The sequence below is a fragment of the Myotis lucifugus genome, unplaced genomic scaffold (genome assembly GCF_000147115.1).
Source record: "Myotis lucifugus unplaced genomic scaffold, Myoluc2.0 scaffold_821, whole genome shotgun sequence".
NCBI lineage: Eukaryota > Metazoa > Chordata > Mammalia > Chiroptera > Vespertilionidae > Myotis > Myotis lucifugus.
The window spans coordinates 113,349-137,207 of record NW_005871869.1 but is presented as its reverse complement, the minus strand read 5'-3'; the positions used below and the strand labels follow the sequence as shown (position 1 = coordinate 137,207).

Sequence of the window (23,859 nt, the reverse complement as noted above, 5' to 3'; positions counted from 1 at the left end):
AGGAGGGCCGGGAGCGGGCAGTTGCCGCTACCCCGGGGCTGGGAGGAGGCCAGGGACTACGACGGCAAGGTCTTCTACATCGACCACAACACCCGGAGGACCAGCTGGATCGACCCCCGGGACAGGTGGGCGGCGGCGCTTGTTGTCCGGGAGACCCGGCGGCGCGGGGGGCGCGGGGGGCGTGGGGCGTCGCGGGCCCCGGGTGCGGGGAGGGGTCCGGGAAGAAGGCGCGGGAAGGTCTGCCCGGGCCGGACTGAGTCCGCCGCCAGGCTGCTGGGAGGAGGGCCTTGGGGACCGCCTGTGCCGGGGCCCCTGCGCCCGCCCACCTCCCGACGCCCCCCGCGACCTGTGGACCCTGCGGGCCCCGGGGGACGGGCCGGACGGGCGCCGGGGCCGGCCCTCCGTCCAGTGAGCGCACCCGGACGGGCCACCTGAGCCCGGTTCCGAGCTCACCGGCGTCTGAAGTTGGCCCGAGGGGGGCTGGAGGGCACGTTGGGCCTGGCGGGAGGGGGCCGGCTCGGTGAAGGTGGGGAGCCCGCCGTCCAGGCCGCCCGGGGCCCCTCTCCGGCGGTCCTTAGCTCCCCACCGGGGTCGGGAGCTGCAGACGGGGCGCCCCGGTCAGGCCCCCGGGGGTGGGTGTCATTGGTTTTGCCCCTCAGATTTCAGAAACATGTGTTCGGGGTTTTGCTGCCTTGTTCGTCTTCACCTGAAAACTCGAACCGACTCCAGACCTTGGGAAGGCAGAGCCTTTTTTGCAGTAAGAAGGGGTGACATGCACCCCGGGCTGACCCGGGCTCCTGGAGAGTTCTCGCTTGATTTCTTGCAGTGACCAGCGCACACTTTCATTCCCCTGGGCCTGGGGGTGCAGAGCAGAAGCAGGACAAAATCAGAAGCTCGGGAGCCTCAGTGTAGCTGAGTGTCCACAGATGTTCTTCCTCTATCCCATCTTCTTTTTTTTTAAATCCTTAAAAGGAAACTTTTTTGTTTGTTAATCCTCACCTGAGGATGTTTTTGCCATGTTTTTCAGAGAGAGTGGAAGGAAGGGTGGGGGGGGGGATCACTGAGAGTCACATCCACTGGTTGCCTCCCGCACGCCCCCGCAAACCCCTCAGCCGCGCGCCCCTTGACCGGGAATCAGGAATCGAACCTGTGACCCTTTGGCGCGCAGGCCGACGCTCTAACCACTGATCCATATGGGCCAGAGCAGGGAACTTTTATAGTTAGAGTTATTATAAGAATAATATGAGATACTCCTAATTGTAAACTTGTAATTTGCCCATTAAGGAGCTATTTCTAATTGTGATTTTAAATAAAATACATATATTATTAGGGATACCTCCAACATTTCTGAAACTTTTTCCCCAGCTATTTATGGAATGTGGCCTTAGGGGTTTATAACCTTTCCTAGGTGCTTCTACAAAACATTATCCTTTTTTCAAATTGAAGCTGAAATACAGTTTCATACTTTATATTCCCAGTTACTTTAAGTCCTAAGAATATTGTTTTTGGAAGCTGTTGAAGAGCAATTATAGAAAGTCATAAATTACATTATAAATTTATGGAACAATCCTTATTAAATTATCCATGAAGGCATCGGTGTAGGTTTCCCTCCTGAGATGAGGGAAGGCAGCTGTGTGGAGTTCTCCTTGCCACAGCCCGGCTGCCTGTTACCTGCCACCTGAAAGTGATGACAGGCATCACACCTTCACAGTCTCCCCGGATACGGATACGGTTGTGGTCATAAACTCCCTGCTCCAGGACAGGTGTTGCGCTTTGAAACTACTTCACAGATAGTCAATGCCCGTGATGATGGTGTGCACCCAACAGGGTCTTTTAAGGCACCTGTGTAATTATCTGACCTTTACAGTTCTGTGGGAATTCTTTCTGCTTGCTGGTACTTGGAGTTTCAGGTTATTGAAATTGCAATGGATTCTTGAAATATTCAGGCATTTCAAGTTCTCTTCTTCATTTTCATGTCTTATTATATGTGTTTACCAACAAGGGTTATAAGAATATGTAAGGCCTGGGCAAAGCAAATAGAAAGGGAAGGGAAATTCATGACATGGCTTGGTTTATCCATATTACTGCTTCTTAAACAAGTTAAGCGTGTCTGTTATTTTAAACTGTTAATGGATTACCAATTATTAGGAACTGTGTTTTCAAGAAACTGGGTAACCAGTTCATTTGCTGGAGGCAAACAGTTTTGACTGAGATGACTTATCATTCCAGCTTTCTCGAAATTGTTGGATTTTTAAGTATCTATCAACTTGACAGATTATTTCTGGATCTCAGTATCCAAGTGTTAAAAGACAATTCCTTGAGAACAGAGTCAACGTTGACATATTTGTGTTTTCTTTTAGGACAGTGAAGTGTCTGCCAGTCTTGCTAAATAGTGTAAGAGATGCTGGGAGAGGCTTTTCGGAGAACTCTTAACTAGGCAGTTTTGGTTCACACTCACACTCTCACCGAACATACGGAAAGAGATGTGACACAGGCCTTGGAGTGCGCCCGCTCTTCCACAGGGTCCGATGACAAGGCCCGAAAGAAAAGGGACTGGATGCACTGTGGGTCTGCAGTGCTTTTGAACTTTTAAAGCCATTTAATTAAAACGACCAGGATGATTTATCCAGCCATATTTACGTTAAGAAAAAGAACTTTGTGTTTCTGATAGTCTGTCAGAATTTGAGAGGTATTTCTGATTGTATAAATAATTATGCGTATTTAATGGGGGAACGGTGGGGGATTTCATAACATTTCATTGAACAAGTTGTGGTTTTCAGAATACTGAAGTATTATTTTAAAATACTTTCAAGCCCAGCCAGTGTGCTTTAGTGGTTGAGCCTACGCAGATCCATGAGCCAAGAGGTCCCCGGTTCGATTCCCGGTCAGCTGTCCTCTCTCTCATCGCTGTTTCTATCTCTCTACGACTCTCCCTTCCTCTCTCTCTCTCAAATCAATTTTAAAAACCATATTAAAAAAATAAAATACAATACGTTCAAGCTGAAATAATGCCGCAGACTTTGCGGGCGCGATCAGAGCTTTCCTTGCTCCACCTGATCGAGTCAGCTTAAATGGGGTTCTGAATCCCTCTACACCTCCATTTTTCAACTCCAAGATGAAGATAACACCACCTACCTCATAGGGATGCTTGGGGCCCATAACTAGGGCCCAGCCAAATAGTAGTAGTTGTAGTGCTGTTCCAGTTTGGGAACTGAGTGGTGCTTCAGGTTCCCCCTGAGAAGAGTAGAAATACTAGCATGTTTCTCAGCGTTCATTGTGGGTCAGCCACTGAGCTAAGCTCTTTAACTGGGATCTCATTTTATTCTCCTTTAGCCCTGTGTGGTGTGAGGGAGGCGCTCTTACTGTCTTCCAGTCATAGACTAGGAGATGGAACCACGGGAGATGGCTATTGCTAGTGACCGTGGAGCCAGGATTGGAAGCCAGGGAGTCCGACTCCCCATCTGGTGCCCTTTTCCTTCCTCCGGGCTGCCCGGCCACCTGCTCAGCAGCCCTCGGGTAGGGCACAGCCTGTCTGCCCAGCTGATTTTTCAGGCTGATTGGCCAGTCCTTACTCATCTTTAAAGGTTCCTGTCCGCTTTTTACAACCCTGTGACCCCTGAGCTAGCCACGCGAAGGGTCTGGTTCACGAATGCCTTGGAAGTGTGGCTTGTTGGGGACCCAACAAGTTGACCACCTCAGAAGTTCTATTTAGGGGAAGAGTTAAGCGCTGTCTCACCCCTGAATAAATGACAGTTTTACTGTAAACCGTCTTGACTTTGCCCTCCTCCTCCCTTCTCACTAATCCTGGGGAAATCTCCCCGTCCTTAATTTCTTGCCCCGGCGTGACTCCCCCCTCCCAAGGGCTACTCCCCCAGGAGCGCTGTTCTGCCGGTCTGCTCCCTCAGTCACCCCTATTTGGCTCAGCAGGACGCCCTTTGACTGCACCAGTTGGTGTTTATGGTGGCCTATAGATCATGGCCAAATGGCCTGGTGTTTTAAAAAAATAAAAAAGACCATATTCAACACGGGAGAAAACGGCTGGATGGATTCATTGCTTCTTGGAGGAGTAAGGGGCCAAGGTCGGCAGGCCTCAGAGACGGGGTGAATGGTTTGACAAACTCCCAGGAGCATTCTGCCCCCTTTTCTATTCTTGGATTGACCATCACCCAAGTGAACCATAACTTTGTGTCCTTGAACTTAAAAGCTTTGCCACCACACACAGCGACTTTACCTTAAGACTTGCCAATAGATCGTCATCTGTGGTCTAAGGCTAGTGTCAGAGGTTGAGCAGCCTGTACTTTCTAATGGGAGGGAAGAAATCCTGGGTTCGGGTCACCTGGTGACCGTGAGGAGGAAGAGGGTGTCAGCTGGGTGTCATCAGTGACTGAGTTCGCTTCTGGCACAGCGTGAGGGAGCTCTGGATCCTCTTTCCTTCAAAGTCACAGCGAGGAGTCGGCTCACCCTCCTGCTAGAGTGTAGACTCAGGAGCCCTGCCTGGCTTCCTGCTGTTGCTTTCTGTGTCCCGTGTATGGCAGGTGTTAACTGCGTGTCAGTTAGCTCAGTTAATGAAGAAATATTAAGTAAGTGAAGGAACATTAAGGGAGCTACTCTTGTTTCCAGTTCTTATTGTTGGACTTTCAAAAGAGTTACCCATCACCATCCAACAACTGGAAACCATTGATTTCCCAGTTAGATGACTAATCATGAGAGAAATAGCTGCCACCGTTTGCCTACTGGTACTAATGCGGATGTGAATTGCTTACAGGAGCAAAGAAAACACAATCGGCGCTCGCAGTCTACATCGCAAGTGCCATTGCCGTAGACGGCTGCACAGACACCGGCCGCCGGCTCCCCGCTTGGGCGCCCAGCGGTTACTGATGAGTTATTTGAGTGATTACGGTATTTGAAGTGTGGAGAGGTTGTTAAAAGAAGGTTTCTTTTAAAAATAAAAAATCACTCTGGGAAGCACCAAGTTAAACAAAACTGCACTGTCTTCCAAAAATTCCCAAGGAAATATTTCTTGCTTTCAGCAGTTTGCTCTGATGCTTGTTGGGGTGAGCAGTCGCTGCTCCGTGTACGGCTAAGATTTCCGCAGTGACTTGAACAGTCGTAGTTTGCAGTTGAATTTGGTTGGAAGACTGAGGGCAGAAATTGCTTTTTCAAGAAAGACGATTATTTATAAGTGAGTCTGTAGCTGCAAGGCACTACGCTGTGAGCTACACAGTGAGCCATTGTGAGCGGAGGCTGCAAGCCAGCCGCCGTTTCCAGCTCATGTGGGCAAGCCGTGCCTGTGGGAGCTGGCGATGCTGCCTCCTTGTCAATGGCACTGGAGCTAACGCCTGGGAGAGATGCCACTGCCGCGAGGGGCGTGTCCGCTTCATTTCGCTGATGTGGGAGCTACTGAAATGGCAGGAGCTGTTAGCCTATCGCAGTAGAAATTCCTCGAGACGGCCTGGGTCAGTGTATTTTCCATCCTGTGAACGTCAAGGATATTGGTTGAACTGATTTCCTGTTAGAATTTTAGACTAACTTCATCTTAGAGAGATGAAGGGAGAAAGGAGCATCGGTGTGAGAGAGAAACATCAATCAGCTGCCTTCTGTACATGCCCTGACTGGGGATCGAACCTGTGCCCGGACTGGGACTCGAACCGGCAGGCGGGCCATGCACAGGATGGCGCTCAGCCACCTGAGCCACTCTGGCAGGTGGGAGAAATTTTTAAGGGCATAGTGTGTAGATAAGTTGTGGGTTAGAAATGATTTACCAGATATAGAGGCTCAGAATATTTTCAACCTCTTCAGTGTTTTTTTTTTCCATTTTATCTTTTACTGTGATTAAAAAATCACATAAAATTCACCATTTTAACCATCTTAGAGCGTACAATTCAGTGGTTTTTACTATATTCACAGTGCGCGACCATGACCATTGTGTAATTCCTGAACGATTTTATCACCCCAAAAAGGAACCGCATACCCACAATGAGCTCATCCTCCATTCTTTTCCCACCCCTGCTGCCTTTGGCAGCCACGAACTCATCTATTTACTGCCTCTATGGTTTTGCCTATTCTGGACATTTCATATAAATGGAATCATATAATTTTTGTGTCTGGCTTCTGTCACTGCACATGATATTTTCAAGGTGCACCCATGCTGTAGAATGTGTCAGTTCTCCGTTCCTTTATATGACTGTGGGTACTATGCCATCGTATGGATATACCACACTTGGTTTACCCATCCCTCAGCTGAGTGGCATTTGGCTGGTTTCCCCTTTGGGGCTATTAAGATGAATGCTGCGTCAACATTCATGTAATTTTGTATGAATATATGTTTCAGTTCCCTTGGAAATGGACCTGGAGGTAGAATTGCTAGGTCATATGGTAATTCTAGGTTTAACTTTGTGAGGATCTTCCAAAGGGGGTGCACCGTTTTGCACCCCACCAGCATGTTTGATGTCCTCACCAACACTTGTTATTTTCTCTCTTTCCTAAAGCATCTCCGGTGGCGGTGAGGTAGTGTCTTCCTGTGGTTTTGATTTGCGTTTCCCTCTTCAGAGTGTTTTGATGGCCTTAATTTGACCCAAGCTTTCCCCTCTGTTCCGGCCTCTCAGCCCTGGACACTGTCCCCACCTCTCTGTGTCCTCTCACTACTTACTTGACCAAGAAAAGCTAGGTGAGAGGCATTCCTTCTCTGAGTCTCACATCACTCTTCCCTGTCCGCATGCTCGGCATTATTTTAACTCTGAAGGTGTAGACATCAATTAACCAATGGTTTTATTGTGTCAGCCAGCGAGGTCCCCTGGACTCTGGGAGATAAAGAGCTGATAAGATTCCTCCCAGCTCAGGTTGCTTACGATCTAGTTTGCATGATCATCACTTCAAAGCCGAGTCTGAGCCCTGTCCATTTTGCTTTCTTTAGATCCACTTTTCATTCAGTTCATGGTCCCTCCCTCCAGGCCTGGGAGGAAGAGTTGGGAGGATTTAAAAGTCGAATATACCGACGAAGGACACATTGATTTTTTGTCTTCATCTCGAATGGATATATTTTATGAAGCATAGATGTGAATTGCATAGATAATGAATTATACTTCGTGTATATACAGTCAGCTTACTCAAAATGCTTTGATACTTAAAACCTTTTAGCTAGTTATAAATGGTGAGAGTTAAATTCACCTTTATTATTATTATTTATTTTTTAAAAACGGTTGTAAGAAACCTGGCAAACTCTGCCTTAGTCAGGTGATCTAGGTAAATGTCAACAGTAATAAGTCATGTTGATGTCCCAATGGTCACAATGGTACCTTTTATTTGTGGGCTTTCTCCCCCAAAACCATCTTAACCCCAGTGTAAACATGAGAAAAACACCCTCCAAGTGCCCAATAGAGGGACATTCTACAAAATATCTGAGCAGTACTCTTTCTTTTTAAAAAATAATTCTTTATTGTTCGAAGTATTACATATGTCCCCCCCCCCCCCCATGGACTCCCTCTAGCCTAGCTCTGTTCCCCACCCAGGCCTTCACCACCCTATTGTCTGTGTCCATGGGTTATGCATAGATGCATACAACTGGCCAGTACTCTTTAAAACTGTCGTCATTATCAAAAACAAGGAAAGTCTGTGGCACTGTCACAGCCGAGAGGAGTGCAAGGAGACCCGATGGGTAAATGTGACGTGGTGTCCAGGTGGGCTCCCGGAACAGAAAACGGAAATCCGAAGGAAGTATGGATTTTAGTCAATAATGCATCGATACTGGTTCATTGATTTTATGTACCATTCTAATAGGGGAAACTAAGTGTGGGGTATATGGAAACTCTGTACGATAACTCTGTACTAGAACTGCATTTTTTCTATAAATCTAATACTATTCTACAAAAGTTTATTTTTAAAAAAAATTACCAAAGTACCCCACACAAAACAGGTGGAAGTGTTTTTTTCTTGAGTCAAAATGTGAGCGTTCTGAGTAACTATGGTTTTTGGGGATACTTGAAAAGCAAGGGTGGGCGAACGGCCCGGGCCACAGCCCAGCCTGCGGCCTTCCTTTTGTCCGGTTGGCTCTCCAGCTAAGAACGGGGTTACCTCACTCAGGGGCTGCCGGTGAACAAAAGCAACGAAGGATATGCGACAGGTTATACTAGTCTGTGGCCCACTAACCCTAAAATATCTAGTCTCTGGCCCTTTACAGGAAAATATCGCCAACCTCTGATATAAAGCGAGATGATAAAGTGTTTAAAATATTTTAGATCAGCATTGAAGGGAAATGTTAATAGTATGTGATAGGTGGTCGCTGATCATTCATTTCGTCCACAGTCTGCCGGGACTGCGGGCCCTGTGCAGCGCAAGGCTGGACCAGACGTGGATGCTGAACTTGGCGTTGCCTTTCTTCTCACGCAGGCAGCATGTCACTTAAAGTCTCATAGGCCCGTTCTTCCCCGACGTAGCCGGACTGGGCACAGGGACGTGAGGAAAACAGGCCCAGGTGAACTTCTGGAGTGGCCACCGCTGTTTGTTTATAGTTTGCTGTTGGAAGACTAAGTGTTACAGCGCTCTGTTTCAACAGTTGGAAACGCTGATTTCCCTGTGACATATGGATAGTATTTATAAAAATCTCAAAGTTGGCCCTGGTTGGCATTGCTCTGGGGTTAGAGCATCGGGCCAAGCATTGAAGGGTCTCTGGTTCGATTCCTGGTCAAGGGCATACCAGTGTTGCAGGTTCTAGCCCCCAGTCCCCAGTCCCAATCCGGGTGTGTGTGGGAGGCAACCAATCACTGAGTCTCTCCCACATCGATGTTTCTCTCTCTCTTGTCCCCTCCCTCCTTTCCACTCTCTAAAAATCAATGGAAAAAATATCCTCTGCTAAGGATTAACCAGAAAAAAAAAAATCACAGTTGGTGAGGTTGATCAAGTAGAAAATAACTTCACATATTATCTTTATAAAGCAGGTACCTGTCACAGTTAAGGTGCTTCCAAAGTTTAGTTTAGTGAAAACTAAAATTGTGTAACCCTGAATAATCTTTCCTAGGCAGTAAAGACCTCCTGGCTCCCGGAGGACAGTGGGGAGTGCTGGGGGGGGGCGTGCACGGGGTGGAGCGGGCGGGCAGTGGGCAGGGCTGCAGTGAGAACACAGTGAGCCTCAGGGAGCCCTTTCCCCGGAACGTGCACCCCGTCACAGAGGCCCGGACGGAGGCTGGGCACAGAGGTGGGCCTTGAACCTGCTCTGGTCTCCCCGGGGCTGGAGGTAGGAAATTTCATGGGGAAAAAATGTCGACAGTATTTTGATTGCTAAAATAGCGACTGCCCTGTAGCTAGAAAGTGTCGCTGGCATTTCTGTAAACGGAGCGAGGGTGTGGGCTCGGCGGGCGCACAGGCTCTGCCTTCTGGTGCCTGGTGCTGCTCCTGCGGCGCTGCCTTCTGGTGGGGCCTGGGCTGCCCTGGTCGGGCGTGCGAGCGTGCTGATGGCGGGGTGCGGGGTAGACATCCACCTGCCGGGATCTGCAGTGTAAACGCCTGATTCAGTCCCTGCTTAGTGGCAGCCCGTGGAATGTGCTGTGTACACTACGGACTGACATTGCTCCATTGGAGGAGCAGTGGCCTTGGTATTCGGTCAAGTGTAAAGCCTGGTGGGCAACGCTTTCTGCAAAAGATGGGAGGCGTATGCGGTTTCACGCAGTGCGAAATTCCACCCCGCGGTGTTCCTGCTTCCAGTAGAGATACAGTAAAACGCCAGTCTCCTTTCTTGAGATGGTGACAATAAATGGATGTGTGGAATCCATATTGTACACAGCCTCCCTGGGTCGTCAGTTTTGTCAGCTTTTAAGTCTAGGTTCATTTCGGCTGGTCAGTCACTGTCCACACGGCGTCCTTTCCCGCCTGCTGTGTGAGCTGGTTGGAAATATGCCATTGACTTCCTCCCTCGCTACCTCCCTTTCTCCTTTTCTGCTAATGACATTTCTCATGGCACAGTATGACCCAGAGCCTATCCAACCCGGCTGAGTACTTAACGTCACATTAACACCTGGTTTGCTATTGCAGATCCAGAGACTACACAGCTAACGTGGTTGTCTGAGGCCCCTTCGGTCCTTGCTCCCTGGAAAGGCACGCCTTTGGAGTGTGTGCAGCTAGATACCTTCTTGGAGACTTCCTGTTGTCTCCTGTGCGGGGAGCACCTGTGTGTCTGCACCGCTAATGTCCTAAGTTGGTTCACGTCGAGGCCGGGCCCTGCTTTGCATGAGCACTGTTACTTCGTGCTCCGCTAGCCTGCCTGTCCCCGCAGTGCTGAACGCCGCAGGGCCAGGCCCATGTAAATGAAATGCAAGTATCTGAGGGACCCTGGCTTCTTCTGCAGCTGCGTATCTGTCCCAGCCTGCTTTTCCTGAGTTGACCCCCTAGTCCAGGGATGGGGAACGTTGGCTCGCGGTCCGTATAAGGCCCTCCCTCAAAATCATTTGGTCTGGCCCTGCCAAGGCCTTAGGGGGAGTTCATTAAATGTTTGACCAAATATAGCAGGCTAATTTTTAAGTTGATAATTTTGTATGGCCCTTGGATAATGTTATAAATACCCAAATGGCCCTTGGCAGGAAAAAGGTCCCCCACTCCCCCCCGAGCCCTAGTCAATCACTCCTCATTCATTCATTCATTCATTCATTCAACTGTTCGTCAAATATTCAAAGAAGACACTATATGCCAAGCACATACCAGTATATAGGGGGCATGTCATTGAATAAAGTAGACAAGGGCCCTACTTTCGTGGATTTTCGAGTTTGGGGAAGACAAATCATAAAGATACTAGTGAACGTGTTTTGATTGCAATAAACAAGGCAAAGTGATAATGGGGTTAGTGGGAGCTTCTTTGGGAGGGGTGGTCAGGAAAGGCTGTTCTGAGGAGCTGGTGGAGCCGGGGCAGAGGATGAGAGCGCCGTCCGCGTGAAGATCTCGGAGGAGGAGACGAGCCCCGCAGGGAGAAGCTGGTCCCGCTCTGCCCGCGCACCAGCCTCCAGGAGCCTGTGGCTGTTTCAGTCAGAAGTACATCAGCATTTAGTTCCTGGGGTCAGCAGCCCGGGTGCGTACAGAACACCTCCGTCAGTGCGCTGCCCTAAGGCCCAGCGACGGTGCTGTGTGTCCAAAGGCACCCCAAGCGCCTGCAGCTCAGACGGGGGCAGGCGGGTCTCAAGAGACAGTGCGGACACCTCAGGGGTCCGATCCTGTTCACCCTTTAGACAGTCAACATTGAGGAGTTTGAAGCTGAATGGAGGAATGATGGGGCTTGTGTGTGCATGATAGAGTGTCCCTGTTTTTAAGCAAGAGTTCGCTGCTCTGGGAGAAGGAACGGAGGAAGCTGTGGCAGTGAGGTAATCTAATGGAGAGCAGTCAGATCTTTAGCTGGAATGGTGGCTGTGGCTGCTGAGAGCAGTGGTGGGTGGGGGGAGAGAAGGATCAAGGGCCTGCTGGTTACTGATGGGGAAGGACCCGGGAGGAATGGGGTGGTTGGTGTCCAGGTGGGTCTGGGCTCGGTCTGAGACGCCGCTGAAGACCTGCGCTCCCAGGGCCTCGCAGGCAGCGGGCAGTGAGTTGAGTTTGGGACACGGCTGGACTATTTCAGATATTAAGTTTGGGTCCACATGGCTAGGGTTTAAAACGGGGATGGGACGAGATTCCTGGGAGAGAAGGAAGAGGTCTTAGGTAGTGTGAAACCTAAGATGCTCTATTTGTTCTCTCTGGGACGTGCCTCACACCGTCCACCACTGCACCAAAGGTGGTGATGAAGACGATGATAATGCTCAGGTACCGCCTGTTGAGCCCTTCACATATGTTGCCTCCGCTCCGGTCTGCCTGCTCTGTTGTGTTTCAGCGTCTGGCGCTGTGCACACGCTCAGTAAGTATTTATGGACTAAGTGAAGCCTTTGATCGGCACTGCTCTTGCCCCCACTTTGGGAAATGAGGCTTAAAAGGTTAAGTGACTTGTCTAAGGGCACAACGCGGTTGAGCAATGGAAACAGGTTTCAGCCGTGTCTTTGACTTCAGAGCCGTGTCTGTAACTACGGACCGACCGCCTCCAACCACTGCCCAGGGGGCTCCTGGCCACTGTCCTGGGGTTAGGAGGTCCTAGACGCTTGAAGCTTCCCTTAGCACGTTAGCCACACCCAGTCTCCAGTGCCTTCACTGTCGTGGCACTTGTTTTAGCATCTGTATTAAAACTAATGCGTGATGTGTTGATTCTTCAAGTTGAACTATTACTTTTTCAGAATTTTTTATTTTCCCAAACACGTTGGTAGTGTCCGCTGGTTAAGTCATGCACCGGCTCTTTACGTGTGCCCTCCCAGGACGCCCACACCACATCCGCGCACACGTACTAGTATTAGGTGCTCGAGGGGAGCCTGGCTGGGTCTGTCCCCTGGGCCGCCTGCCCGTGCCGTAAGGTTCTTCAGAGTGGAGGTCTCACATGCTCTGCATCCTTTATCCTTGTCTCTGGCTCTAAAACCCTTGACCTTGTACCACAGCCTCTCCAACCCAGGCTTTCCTAAATACACTATGCCACCTGCACCGCAGTGCCCTCTGTGCCCCCTCTCCCATTTGAAGACAGGTGAACTGATTACTAAGGAGGGAGGATTTTCCCAGCGATAAGGCTGAGTCCCAGCTCTTCTCATCTAAACCAGGGATGAGGAACGTCCGGCCCATGGACAGTGTAAGGCTCGAGGAATCATTTGGTCTGGCCCTGCCAAGGCATTAGGGGTGAGTTCATTGAATGTTTGGCCAAATATAGCAGGTTAAATTTTTTTTTTATAGTATGTCACTTTCCTGTATTTCTTCATGTTTACTATATGCCCTTTTTTAAAAAAAATTATTTCAGAGAGGAAGGGAAAGAGATAGAAACATCAACGATGAGAGAATCATTGGCTGGTTGCCTCCTGCACGCCCCCCTACTGGGGATTGAACCCACAACCCGGGCATGTGCCCTTGACCGGAATCAAACCCGGGACCTTTCAGTCCGCAGGCTGGCACTCTATCCACTGAGCCAAACCAGCCAGGGCAGCAGGCTAATTTTTAAGGAGATAACTTCCTATGGCCTGAGAATGATGTTATAAATATCCAAATGGCCCTTGGCAGAAAAAAAGGTTCCCCACCCCTGATAAACCCTAGTGGACATCTATTGTCTGAGAATACCTTGGTCTCACCACAAATGTGTAAATTACAGACCTTGATGGGAATTCTTTTTTACCTTGACTCTTGTAGTTGAGTTTAAGTCTTGGGGAAAGAAGAATCTCTGTAAATTGCCTTGTTATATAGTTTGCTTTAAGTTGCTTAGATTTGGATTCAGGCTCTAGCCTTCATGAATAGGCAATGACAGAAGCTAGGAGGGAGGGTGGTGTGTTTCCTTTACTGATGCCATGAAGTCTACCTGTAAGAATATAAGCAGTCACTAACACGGTGATTATAAAGGACTTTCTTAACTTGTCATGGGAGCTGCGCTTTTTATTTTGTCTTTGTCATAGCTGACAATGTATTGTGTATCTGCCTCTGTTTGGGAATCTAGTATTCTTACATTTCTACTTTTGGCTTGGTTTGAGATCCAAGTTTGTGAATTTTAATTAAATGCTTAGATTTTGCATGTGAAAAATCTTTTGTTCCTGTGTTGCTATGAGCAACAATTGTTCAAGTTAACCTTCCTTTTTTAGGGAAATGTGGACAAATAAATATATGAATTTTATAGCAGGTTAAAAAAGTCATCATTTAGCTTCGTGAATGTTCTGCCTATAAAATAAATTGCTACGTCGGCCATAATTATCTCCGTGAGGGGAAGAATGCAGTAGAAGTGAGTAATCATCCAACACATTGACAAAACATTCCTAAAATACTATTCAAATGAGGAAAGACTTTCTTGGCTGCAGCCGGGTAGCCAAGCATTGCGGCCTCTTAGCCAGGCTCTGACGGGGTTTACTACTGTGGCCCCTGGAGTTTGCACAGAGGCCGTGACTTACCTGAAACGGCCCAGCTTTCTTTCTTTCTGTAAACCTCGTCGTCCATCCTCCCCACACACCACTTGATCTCAGTGTTTGTTTGTTTTTTAAAATATATTTTATTGACTTTTTACAGAGAGGAAGGGAGAGGGATAGAGAGTTAGAAACATCGATGAGAGAGAAACATTGATCAGCTGCCTCCTGCACACTCCCCACTGGGGATGTGCCCGCAACCAAGGTACATGCCCTTGACCGGAATCGAACCTGGGACCCTTGAGTCCGCAGGCCAACGCTCTATCCACTGAGCCAAACCGGTTAGGCCTGACCTCAGTCTTAAAGACGTCTTTGCCCTGGTGTCATTTGCTTCTGTGCTTTCCACCCCACTTCAGCCTAAATGTTACCCCCTCCTGGTGACCCCTGGCGATTGCTTCCACTTGCCGTAGGTTCTGCTGTGGGAAGTTTTTCAAATTTTATTTTTACTCCTTTGTGCTGTTCAGACTAGTGGTGTTGACCTACGTGAGTGGTGGTAAGGGACACAGGTTGGTCCCTTTGAGTGAAAACAGCGCCTGGCCCTGGCCCTGCTAGAGCAAGAGTACCGCTTGGTAGATTCCCGGGAGCCCCTCTCCAGGAGGCCTGGGAATTTGGCTGGACCGTGGTGGCTGCCTCCCCAGTTAGGGGCAGGAGGTCTGGGTGTGGGCTGGTGTAGGGACTGAGTGTTCGTGTAATCCGTTCTTCTCTGAGAGTACGGGCTCTGCCCAGAGCGCCCCGTGCCTTCCCGCATCCGCACTCTCCCACCGCTGGCTCTGGAGCAGGAGCCCGGAGCCCTCGTGCTTACACAGTTTGCAGGAACCGGGAGTCCCCCTTTAGGAGGGCAGTCGGGCTTCTCCTCCCACCGGTGTCTCTATTTGCCATACACTTGCTATGTTGGAAAACAGTGATTTTTAAAAAAAACAAGCTTAATTTTGAAAATTTAAATTAGATTTCTATGTTTTTTGTTCAAATACCAGGGGTTTTTTTTTTGTTGTTTTTTGCTGCAAAAAGCTATTTGTAACCATTTGACCCAAAGCATGGAGAGGGTTCTAGGGTGGTTACAAGGCTCCTAGTGGTTGCAGGGAGAGGCTCAATCAGCCAGACCCCAGGGGGCAGAGAGGAGCCCCGGGAAGGCCTCTGTGTGCACCTTTGGAAGAGATGCTGGCCCAGCCCAGCCCAGCCTGGGGCCCACCAGCCTGCAGGGGTGAGCCAGGTGTGGCCCATCTTCTTGATGAGTTTCACCTGCTCATCCAGGAAGCGGTTCCCCAGGAAGTCCCAGAGCTGAGGGTCTTTTGCAGGCAGAACCCAGGGCCTGGTTCAGGTTCTTCTCTAGGACCCTGGTGGCTTCCCTGGTGTCCCGAGTTTTGCCTCGCTCATCTGGGGTAAGTTTCTGCCATCTTGGGAAGAGGATGGGGCCACCACGCTGGTTTTGCATCTTTAAGAGATGCCCAGTGCCCTGGGAAGAAGTGGCCCCTGCCCTCCAGGGCCACGTGGTCCGGGTGGAAACAGAAGCCCAGAGAGAGGTGTAGGAGGCCCGCAGATGTCAGGCTCCATGTGGTTGCTGCAGCCTCCATCTGGGTGGATAGTTCTGACGAATTTGGGAGCTCATGGCTCCGAGATAAGCTCAGAAATCGGTGTTGGCTGGTCTCGGAGGCCGAGGATGGCTGAGATGGTTCCAAAGGTGGCAACTGGAGGAACTGGAGGAGTCTGGAGGCTGGAAGAAGGGGCGTCCCTGGATCTGTTCTGCCCAAACACTGTTGAAGCAAGAGACGGTTCCAGGGTACCGCTGAGAGTCACAGTTTTAAACACAGATCTAGTGTTAGGATGTTAATTCTAAAAGATATTCTGGGATAAGAGTGGGAACGTAAAATGAGCATGTGATGTGGTATTTGAGATGGACATTCTTGAACCATTAAGGAGAGTTCTTATGTGTAAATCATTGAAGACTGCCTCTTGTATACTAAGTTCATTTCCTTTCGACTATTCTCAGTTCTCGTTCCACGGTTCGTCTTTAACTTCCATATTCTTTATTCTGATACTCATCCATAGTGATAATGATATTGTTCTTAAGCAGTCCATCCACAAAACTTTTTTTTTTTTTTAATTCCAGAGAGGAAGGGTGAGGGAGATAGAAACATCAATGATGAGAGAGAATCATTGATCGGCTGCCTCCAGCACGCCCCCTACTGGGGATTGAGCCCACAACCCAAGCATGTGCCCTTGACTGGAATCGAACCCGGGACCCTTCAGTCCACAGGCCGACGCTCTATCCACTGAGCAAAACTAGCTAGGGCACAAAAACTTGATAGGTTTTAAAGCAAGTGCCAGTGGAAATCGAAACCATCTGAACATCTGGTTTCATCAAGATATCAGAAGTGATGTCAGGGGTCGGGGGAATAAGAGTCCTAATATATGGTGAAAGGAGAAGATTTGGCTTTGGGTGGTGGGCACACAGTGCAGTATACAGATCTTGTAACATAGAAACCCACACCTGAAACCTGTATGTCCATGCTGACCAATGTCACCCCAATCAATTTAACAAATATTTAAAAAGTAGAAGTTTAAAATTATATGCAACAACAACATAATTTAAAATAAAAAATGTATGGGGGGGAAAAAAAGTGAGGTCCTAGCTGTGGAGATGAAAAGTTACCCTTGCAAGTGAAAAAAAAAAGGATGTTTTTACCACTTTAAGATTAAATCCTTCTAAATTACTGAACAATTTGAGGATTGAAAATACAGGAAAGTCGGTTTTCCTTTTCTGGTCGTGAAGAGGAAAATGAAGAATCATTTAGTTGGGAAACCAGTTATGTTAGAATCGCCAAGGCCAGCTGCCTGAAAGGGGGTGTGTATATATACATTTTATTGAAAAAAACACCTTTATTCGTGTTTCATAACCATGGTTCATAGAAGGAAATGGTACGGATTGATAAAGAAGGATGTATGGGTGCCGGAGACAAAGGTCCTCTGTGGCTTCGCTGAGTGAAAACACGCATCAGGCACTGATACCCTCAGAGTCCGACCTTTGTCACCAGATGGTGTTGAACAAGGGATCTTTCTTAGAGGTTCCTTCTGGGGAGCGAGGCTGCGGGTTGGAGAAAAGGACTTTTCTGTGAACTACGTCTTCATACCCTTTACTTTTTGTTGTTGGATAGTTGCTGTTTTCGTTCCTGATTTGTAAACAGTATTTACAAATGAGTCGAATGACAAAATGAGTAGGGTAAGCGTGGATTATTCCGCAAATGGTGCTAGTACAGTCGGCCATCTATTTTAAAAAATGAAACTTGGGTTTCTGTGCTTTCCCACGTGCAGAGATTTGTGGAAAGTCAACATGGAAAAACAGAATTAAGCTATTAGAAAGCTGTAGGTAGGTGGGTGTCTGTATGACTTAGTAGCAGGGGTACATTTGACAACAGAAAAACTCAGATGTGACAAAAGGCACGAATGAAATTAAAAGACAAAAAATGAGGGGGGAAACCGTTTGCGTGTAACCAGTAAATTACAGCGGTTAGAATAACCGAACTGGGATCTTCCTACATATATCAACACAGATCAGTCAGGAGGGCGGTGTCTAGAGAAACAAAGCAAGTTTCAGAAGCACATGCATAGTATGCATATCATTCATGTAAGAATTAAAACCCCACACACCAGAGGACACAGCATGTACGGTGCATGCGGTCAGGGTGGGAAAGCAGCAGTGATCTGTTCTGACATCAGGATAGTAATCGCCTTCGAGGAGGGGAGGGCGTGGGGGGTCCGTCCTAATATCTATATTTCTTTGTGTTTTTAAGTCTGCAGGCAAGAATGGAAAAACATTACCCAAATTTTGATGTTGCAGACATGGTGTTCATTTGTCTCTGTATTTTTTTGATACATATTAGATATACATTTTGAATTTTTCCACATGCCTTTTCACCATAGACAGTTTGTGCTTGAAGCTGTGAATATAATGAATTTCCTAGTTTTGAATTTTGGACATTTAAGAAATGTATTGCCAGATTCTGTTTGCTAACATTTTATTTAGGATTTTTACACTTATATTCAGGAGAATAGTGTAATTTTTTCTCTTCTTTTTTGATTAGATTGTGGTTCGGAGGTCATGCTGATTTCCTAAAAAGAATTTGGAAGCTTTCATTCCTTTCCATGGAACAGTTGAAACATCATTGAATCGCATGTTCCTGGCAGTTTGGTGGAGCTCACATTTATAACTTACTTGATCTCACTTTTTCAGGGAGGTTAGTTCTTGGATAAGTGCATCTTTTGGTATCTATAGGGCTGATGAGATTTTCCCTGCCTTCTGGGGTCGATGTATTTATACCTCCTGGAAACTCAGCAGTGTTTTTCAATTTGCTGGGCAAGATAATCCTTTAATGCTCTTCTCCTTCTACTGCATCTGTGGTTGTTTTCCTGTTCTCATTTGTTACTTAGTGTATTTGTGCTTCTTTTTTTTCTTTCTTTCTAGTTTAGGTCACCTAATTGCTCAGTTACTTGGGTATTTCTTTTTAAAGCAACCAGCTCTTGAACTTATTGTTATTAACTACTGTTTTTGTAATTTAGTAGTTTTTGTTTTTATATTTTTTCATTCCTTCTGCTTTTTCATTTTTTGGTAACTATTTGAGATTGCTTATTTTATTTTTATTATTATTTATTGATATTAATAGTTAAGTATTTTAACTATTCTTTTGATCTGATGAGGTTCAGGACATATTATCCCAACATATTCCTTCCTCCCCAACTGCCTGCTCTTCATCAAAGCTTCATTAGAAATACTCAGGTCTAACCGTTCCTTTGGGTCTTCTTTCCTCATGAAGGCTCTGGTGTCATACATCTCATTAAGTAAATAAACTTGTGTGCTTTTCTCCTGTGAATCTGTCTTTGTCAGTTTAATTTCCAGTCCTAGCCGGGGACCCTGAGGGGGTGGATTAAAACTTTTTCCTTCCCTAACGGTCACTGATGACTGCTTTAGTTGTCTCAGAGCTTCTGATATGTTACGGTTTCATCGTTGTTTTGTATTTATTCATCAATATTTGGTTTTGAATTCCTCTTTTTGCCAGACTTTAGAATCTGCGGTAGCACAAAGGTCTTCACAAAGCATTGAAGTGAGTAGACGCACGAAATGTTCCTGATGGAATGTTTGCTCAAAGAAATTGTCCCAAGGGCAGAAAATGTCCCCAGTGCTACGCCCCTGCCCTGGGTCTGGAGATGCCCGGGGTGGTGACCGCTGCTTTTCCTGTGTTGGGATTGGGGAGGGGTAAGGCTGGTCTCCATTGCAGACTTTCCCGTTCAGTCCTCCTCATGCTCAGCTCGAAGCTCTCACACAAAACAGGCGTGTTCCCTGGGACGCAGGTGCTGGTGCATCCTCAAGTTCCACCAGTTCTGTTTTCAAGTTCAAGGGCACCGTGGAACCTGCCTTCAGATGCCGAGTTCAGAGGATGACAGATAGCTGCCTATGGTTGCTCCCTAACAACTTCCCGTTTTGGTATTGGAGCCTATGAAGCACTGTTTTCATAATTATTATATTGTTGTATTTTTCATATAAATATGTAATATATATTATCATGTTATAGTTGATAATTATTGAAATATTTTTAATTTGGTATTTTATAAAAATTTTGTAAATGCTAATATTAGTGAAAAACGTGATGACTCCTTCCCTTCAGTCAAACACTTACTTAATTTAGGGCAGTTGTTTTTGTGTTATTTATATTACCTAATATTGCTCTAAAATGTTATAATGCCTATTTTTTTGCTTCTTCCTGCTGCCCCCACATAAACCTTTTCGTGCTCAGCGTAGTGTGCCTCTTTCGGAGTGCTTTCCTTCCTGCTGGCATTCCCTCTGGTCTGAAGGGTTATCTGTGGTCAGTGCTCCAGCAGAACCCATGCTCTCCCGCAGCCCTGCCTGCAGGTAGGAGGGGGAGGTAACACCACGCCCCAGCGGGACCCAAGTGGAAGCTTCAGGACTAGCTTATGAGGCACCTGCTGGCGCCGTGAGAAGTGCTGGCCCTGGGCCGCCCAGGCTGGACCAGGGTGGGCCCCGCACCTCACAGGGCGAGGCCAGGGCGCAGGGTCTAAGACACCCACTCTCTGCTCGTGCGGGTGCGGGTGCAGGTCGCCATTGCTTTGTGAGGCTCCGAGGCCAGAGCCCCCTCACATTTTCTGCCCTGGACCCCTGGCTCGCCTTCGACCCTGTGAGTTCCTCCACCTGTCCGCTCTTTCCTGCTGTATAGACACTCTCCTGAGCCTTCTTGTCCTCAGAGCCGCTGAGAAGCCGCCAGGTTGTCCATTCAGATGACGTTTGCCCATTTCTGACCAGAGCTGGGTGAGAAGCAGGTACTGTTATGCATTGTGTGAGGGTGAGGCCTGTGCTCCTCTTCTGGGATTGTGTGTTCAGAGGTAGAGACGTGCTGCTGGGAGCTTCTTGTAGATTTAAGCCCCGGGATCCTGTTGTGGCGAGAAGGGGTCAGATGCACTGAGCCTTGTTCTTCTGCAGGCATCCTGGCTCCTCAGTATTCAGGACCTGCCTCTCAGTGAGATTGGTGGTGGGAATGTAGTGTTCTCTCTTCCCACTCCTGTCATTTCCAAGGCAAGTCAAGCTGGGGCTCCTGAGGAACAGCAGAGGGGCTGCTGGAGATGGGATGGAAGCCGTGTCCTGAGAACTTCCCAGGATTTGCACGTTCATATTTTCAGGTCAGAGGACAAAGTAGCTTTTGCATCACACCAGGTTGAGTAAAGATGAGGAATTACTGATTTGGAAAGCAGCCCATGTAGACACACAGTAGTTTATTTTTATTTTGTGTGAGAAAGGGGAGAGAATTGTAATTAGGAAGCAGAATGCTATACCAATATTCTCTATTATTTACTACTACGCTGTAAGATTAGTTGCATTTTGAATAGGCGCAAGGTTGAATGTTTTGAATTTATTTTTATTTAATCAAATTTCCCAGTCTTTCCCTTTATGCTTCTGAATTTTATAAATGCCTTGAAAGGCTTTCTCTATGTGAAGATTATGAAAATACTCATTTCATTTTCTTCTAGTATTTTTTAAAAGGAATTATTTTATACATTTACTCTTCAAATCAACAGGAATATTTTTCCCCATGACCACTGAACATAGTCCAGGCCGCCTCTCCCCTGTCCTCGGCAACCCAGTCTGCCTTCGGGGCGTGTGGACGCTGTGATTCCCGAGGCCCAGGCTCGGGGGCTCTTTGACTCTTCTTCCCGAATCCAGTTTCTTTCCTCCGCTCTTGCTATAAGACACCCTCCTTGTTCTCCACCTTAATATTTGGACTCTCCATTAATTTTTTTTTTTTTAAATTTGGGTCTTCTAACTCTCTGAAATGAGTGTTTTTCAAAATTTTGTGTAGATAGAGGCCTTGTACTTATTACCTTTGAATCATCAGGGCCAGCCCAAATGCTCGCCACCTGTGGGGCTGTAGTTGTTGAATGGCTTGGTGAATATTTGTGCGTGAATGTACTTCTGTCCTTGATCCTATATTCACGGTGTGTCCACATTGCCATCCAGATGGAACCTCCAAGACAACATGTTCCAAAATCGCCTCATACAGTGGACATAGTACAGTAGTCCCCCCTTATCTGCCATTTCCTGACCATGGTTTCAGTTACCTGCAGTCAACTGTGATTTGAAAATGTTAAATGGAAAATTCTAGAACTAAACAAATAATAAGTTTTAAATTGCACGCCATTTTGTGTAGCGTGATGAAATCTTATGCTTTCCCAGTGCGATGTGAATCATCCTTTGTCCAGTGTATCCAAACCATATACATTACCCACTCATTAGTCACTTAGAGCTATCTCAGCTATCAGATATTTTGAGAGAGAGAGAGAGAGAGAGAGAGAGAGAGAGAGACCACATTCATATAAATTCTATTAAGGTATATTGTTATAATTGGAAAACTATAGTATAGACAGGGGTCAGTACTATCCATGGTTTCAGGCATCCACTGGGGATCTTGGAATGTATTCCCTGCAGATAAGGGGGGATAATGTCTAAACAAGATTTTAAAAATGTATTTTTATTGATTTCAGAGAGGAAGTGAGAGGGAGAGAGAGAAACATCAATGATGAGAGAGAATCATTGATCAGCTGTCTCCTGCATGCCCCCTACTGGGGATCAAGCCCGCAACCAGGCACGTGTCCTGACGGGAAATCGAACCATGACACTCATCCACTGAGCCACGCTGCTGGGCTATAAACAAGATATTTTATATCTTAGGAAGAACATGGTGAAGTGTGGATTGTTAACCTTTTAGTTGGGCATAGTAGGAATTGAGTGACTGCACCCTAAGGTGTCCATGAGGGATCAGTGGGACCCGGAAAGGGGTTTCTTTGGGCTTGTCTTAGGATTTTGATAATAGCTTTAAGTTCAGTCTTTTTTATCACTATCTTAGAGGAAAATGTGTGTTTATCAGACTTGCAGATAGGATAAAGTGGGGCAAGATAAAGTATATGACAGAATCAGCATCCTAATGTAGACTTGGTCGAAGTAATGCGCTAACTGAAATCTAATGCAACAATGTAAGGCCTAGCGTTAGAATCTGAAAGTCTGTTGGGTAAGCACAGTACTGCCTGGTGGAAATACCAGGGGAAAGGACTGAAAAGTTTTCATTGGTAATTTGGGCTCAATAAGTAAACAGCGTGACTTGACTTCTGAAAATGCTAAGGGGCTCTCGCGTGATCGGAAGAACCGATTCTGGTTTTTCCTGTGACATCCTACCTAGCTTATACTTGTCATTGCTTTAGTTATCCTAGTCACCTGGAGCTCATTCAGACTCAGAGCTTCGGGGATGGGGAGAAGGTGAGTGCTCAGCCGGAAGAAGAGTAAATGATAGCCCTCCTTATCATTTACTGTCCACACCAGGGCTGAGAGTGAAAGAGTGAACTGCTAGCAATTATGCGGGGTTGCCTGGCATGAGCTAGGATTGTCCTGGGCCAATGGGAACGTATGGTCACCTGATGACAACCGTCTTCAAATATGTGAAGGTCTGTTATGTGAAAGAAAGCTTAGACCTCGTCCGCAGGAGAGACACAACTACAACACGTGCATCTTTTTCCTTATGATGAGCCACAGTCTGATTCTTCTGGAAGAAGGGGTTGGGTTGCCCGGCAAGGTGGTATGTTTCCCATCACTGCAGATGCCAAGAGTTCGTGTATCTGCCCTTTCAAAGTCTCGATAATACACAGGTTAGTTGAATCAGTTTGTACAATCTATCAAATGTTTGTGTACGTCTCCGTTCCAAGCACTGTGCAGATGTCCATTTTCTCATTCCATGTGGCTTAATCATTTGTGTGCTCCCGGCCCGTGCCCTTCACAGAGAAGGTTGCTCTCCAGGTCTTGGGGGGCCTCTCTGATAGACCGTCTTCTTTCATCTTTTGTGGCAGCAGCGGGATCGTCCATTCTGTGTGGGGCAGAGCCCCCTCCTCCATTCACCAGAGTGCAGGGCCGCAAGCCTTTGTCTCTGGCCTTTTTCTTCACTTTCAGCGCCTGCTCTCCTCTGGCCCGGGAGCCCATGTCCACACAGCGGTAGCCTCCCCCGCTGCCGCCTTGTTCACGTAGCATCTTTCTGTTCCTAAGGACCTGTGTTTTTATTTTCATTTCTGTGAGGCTTGGGTTTTATGCTGCATAGAAGATGCCTCTTTTCGTTTTCGGGGCAGAGCGATCTCTTAAACGTTCAGGGGCCTGAACGCGGGCCTGTTCTTCTCTACGTGTTGTCTAGGTCCTTCCTTGGCGTCCACGGGACACTGGTGTCGTGGGATCTTTGGAGCCTGCTTCGTCCTTTACAGCAGCTCTAAGAGGCGGATGTGCCTGTTCCCATTTTATAAATGAGGCTTAGAAAGGCGACCTAGCCAGGAGGTGTCTAAGCTG

General features: G+C 47.3%; 1 protein-coding gene across 1 annotated transcript in view; it reads left to right on the top strand.

Annotated features, from left to right (window-relative positions):
- WWC2 (WW and C2 domain containing 2) overlaps positions 1 to 23,859 on the top strand; it is a 125,585-nt gene that overhangs the window by 1,118 nt on the left and 100,608 nt on the right. Inside the window, exon 2 of the mRNA XM_006106412.3 lies at positions 3 to 125. Coding sequence (XP_006106474.1) covers positions 3 to 125 — 123 coding nt within the window. The remainder of the gene's footprint in view (positions 1 to 2; positions 126 to 23,859) is intronic.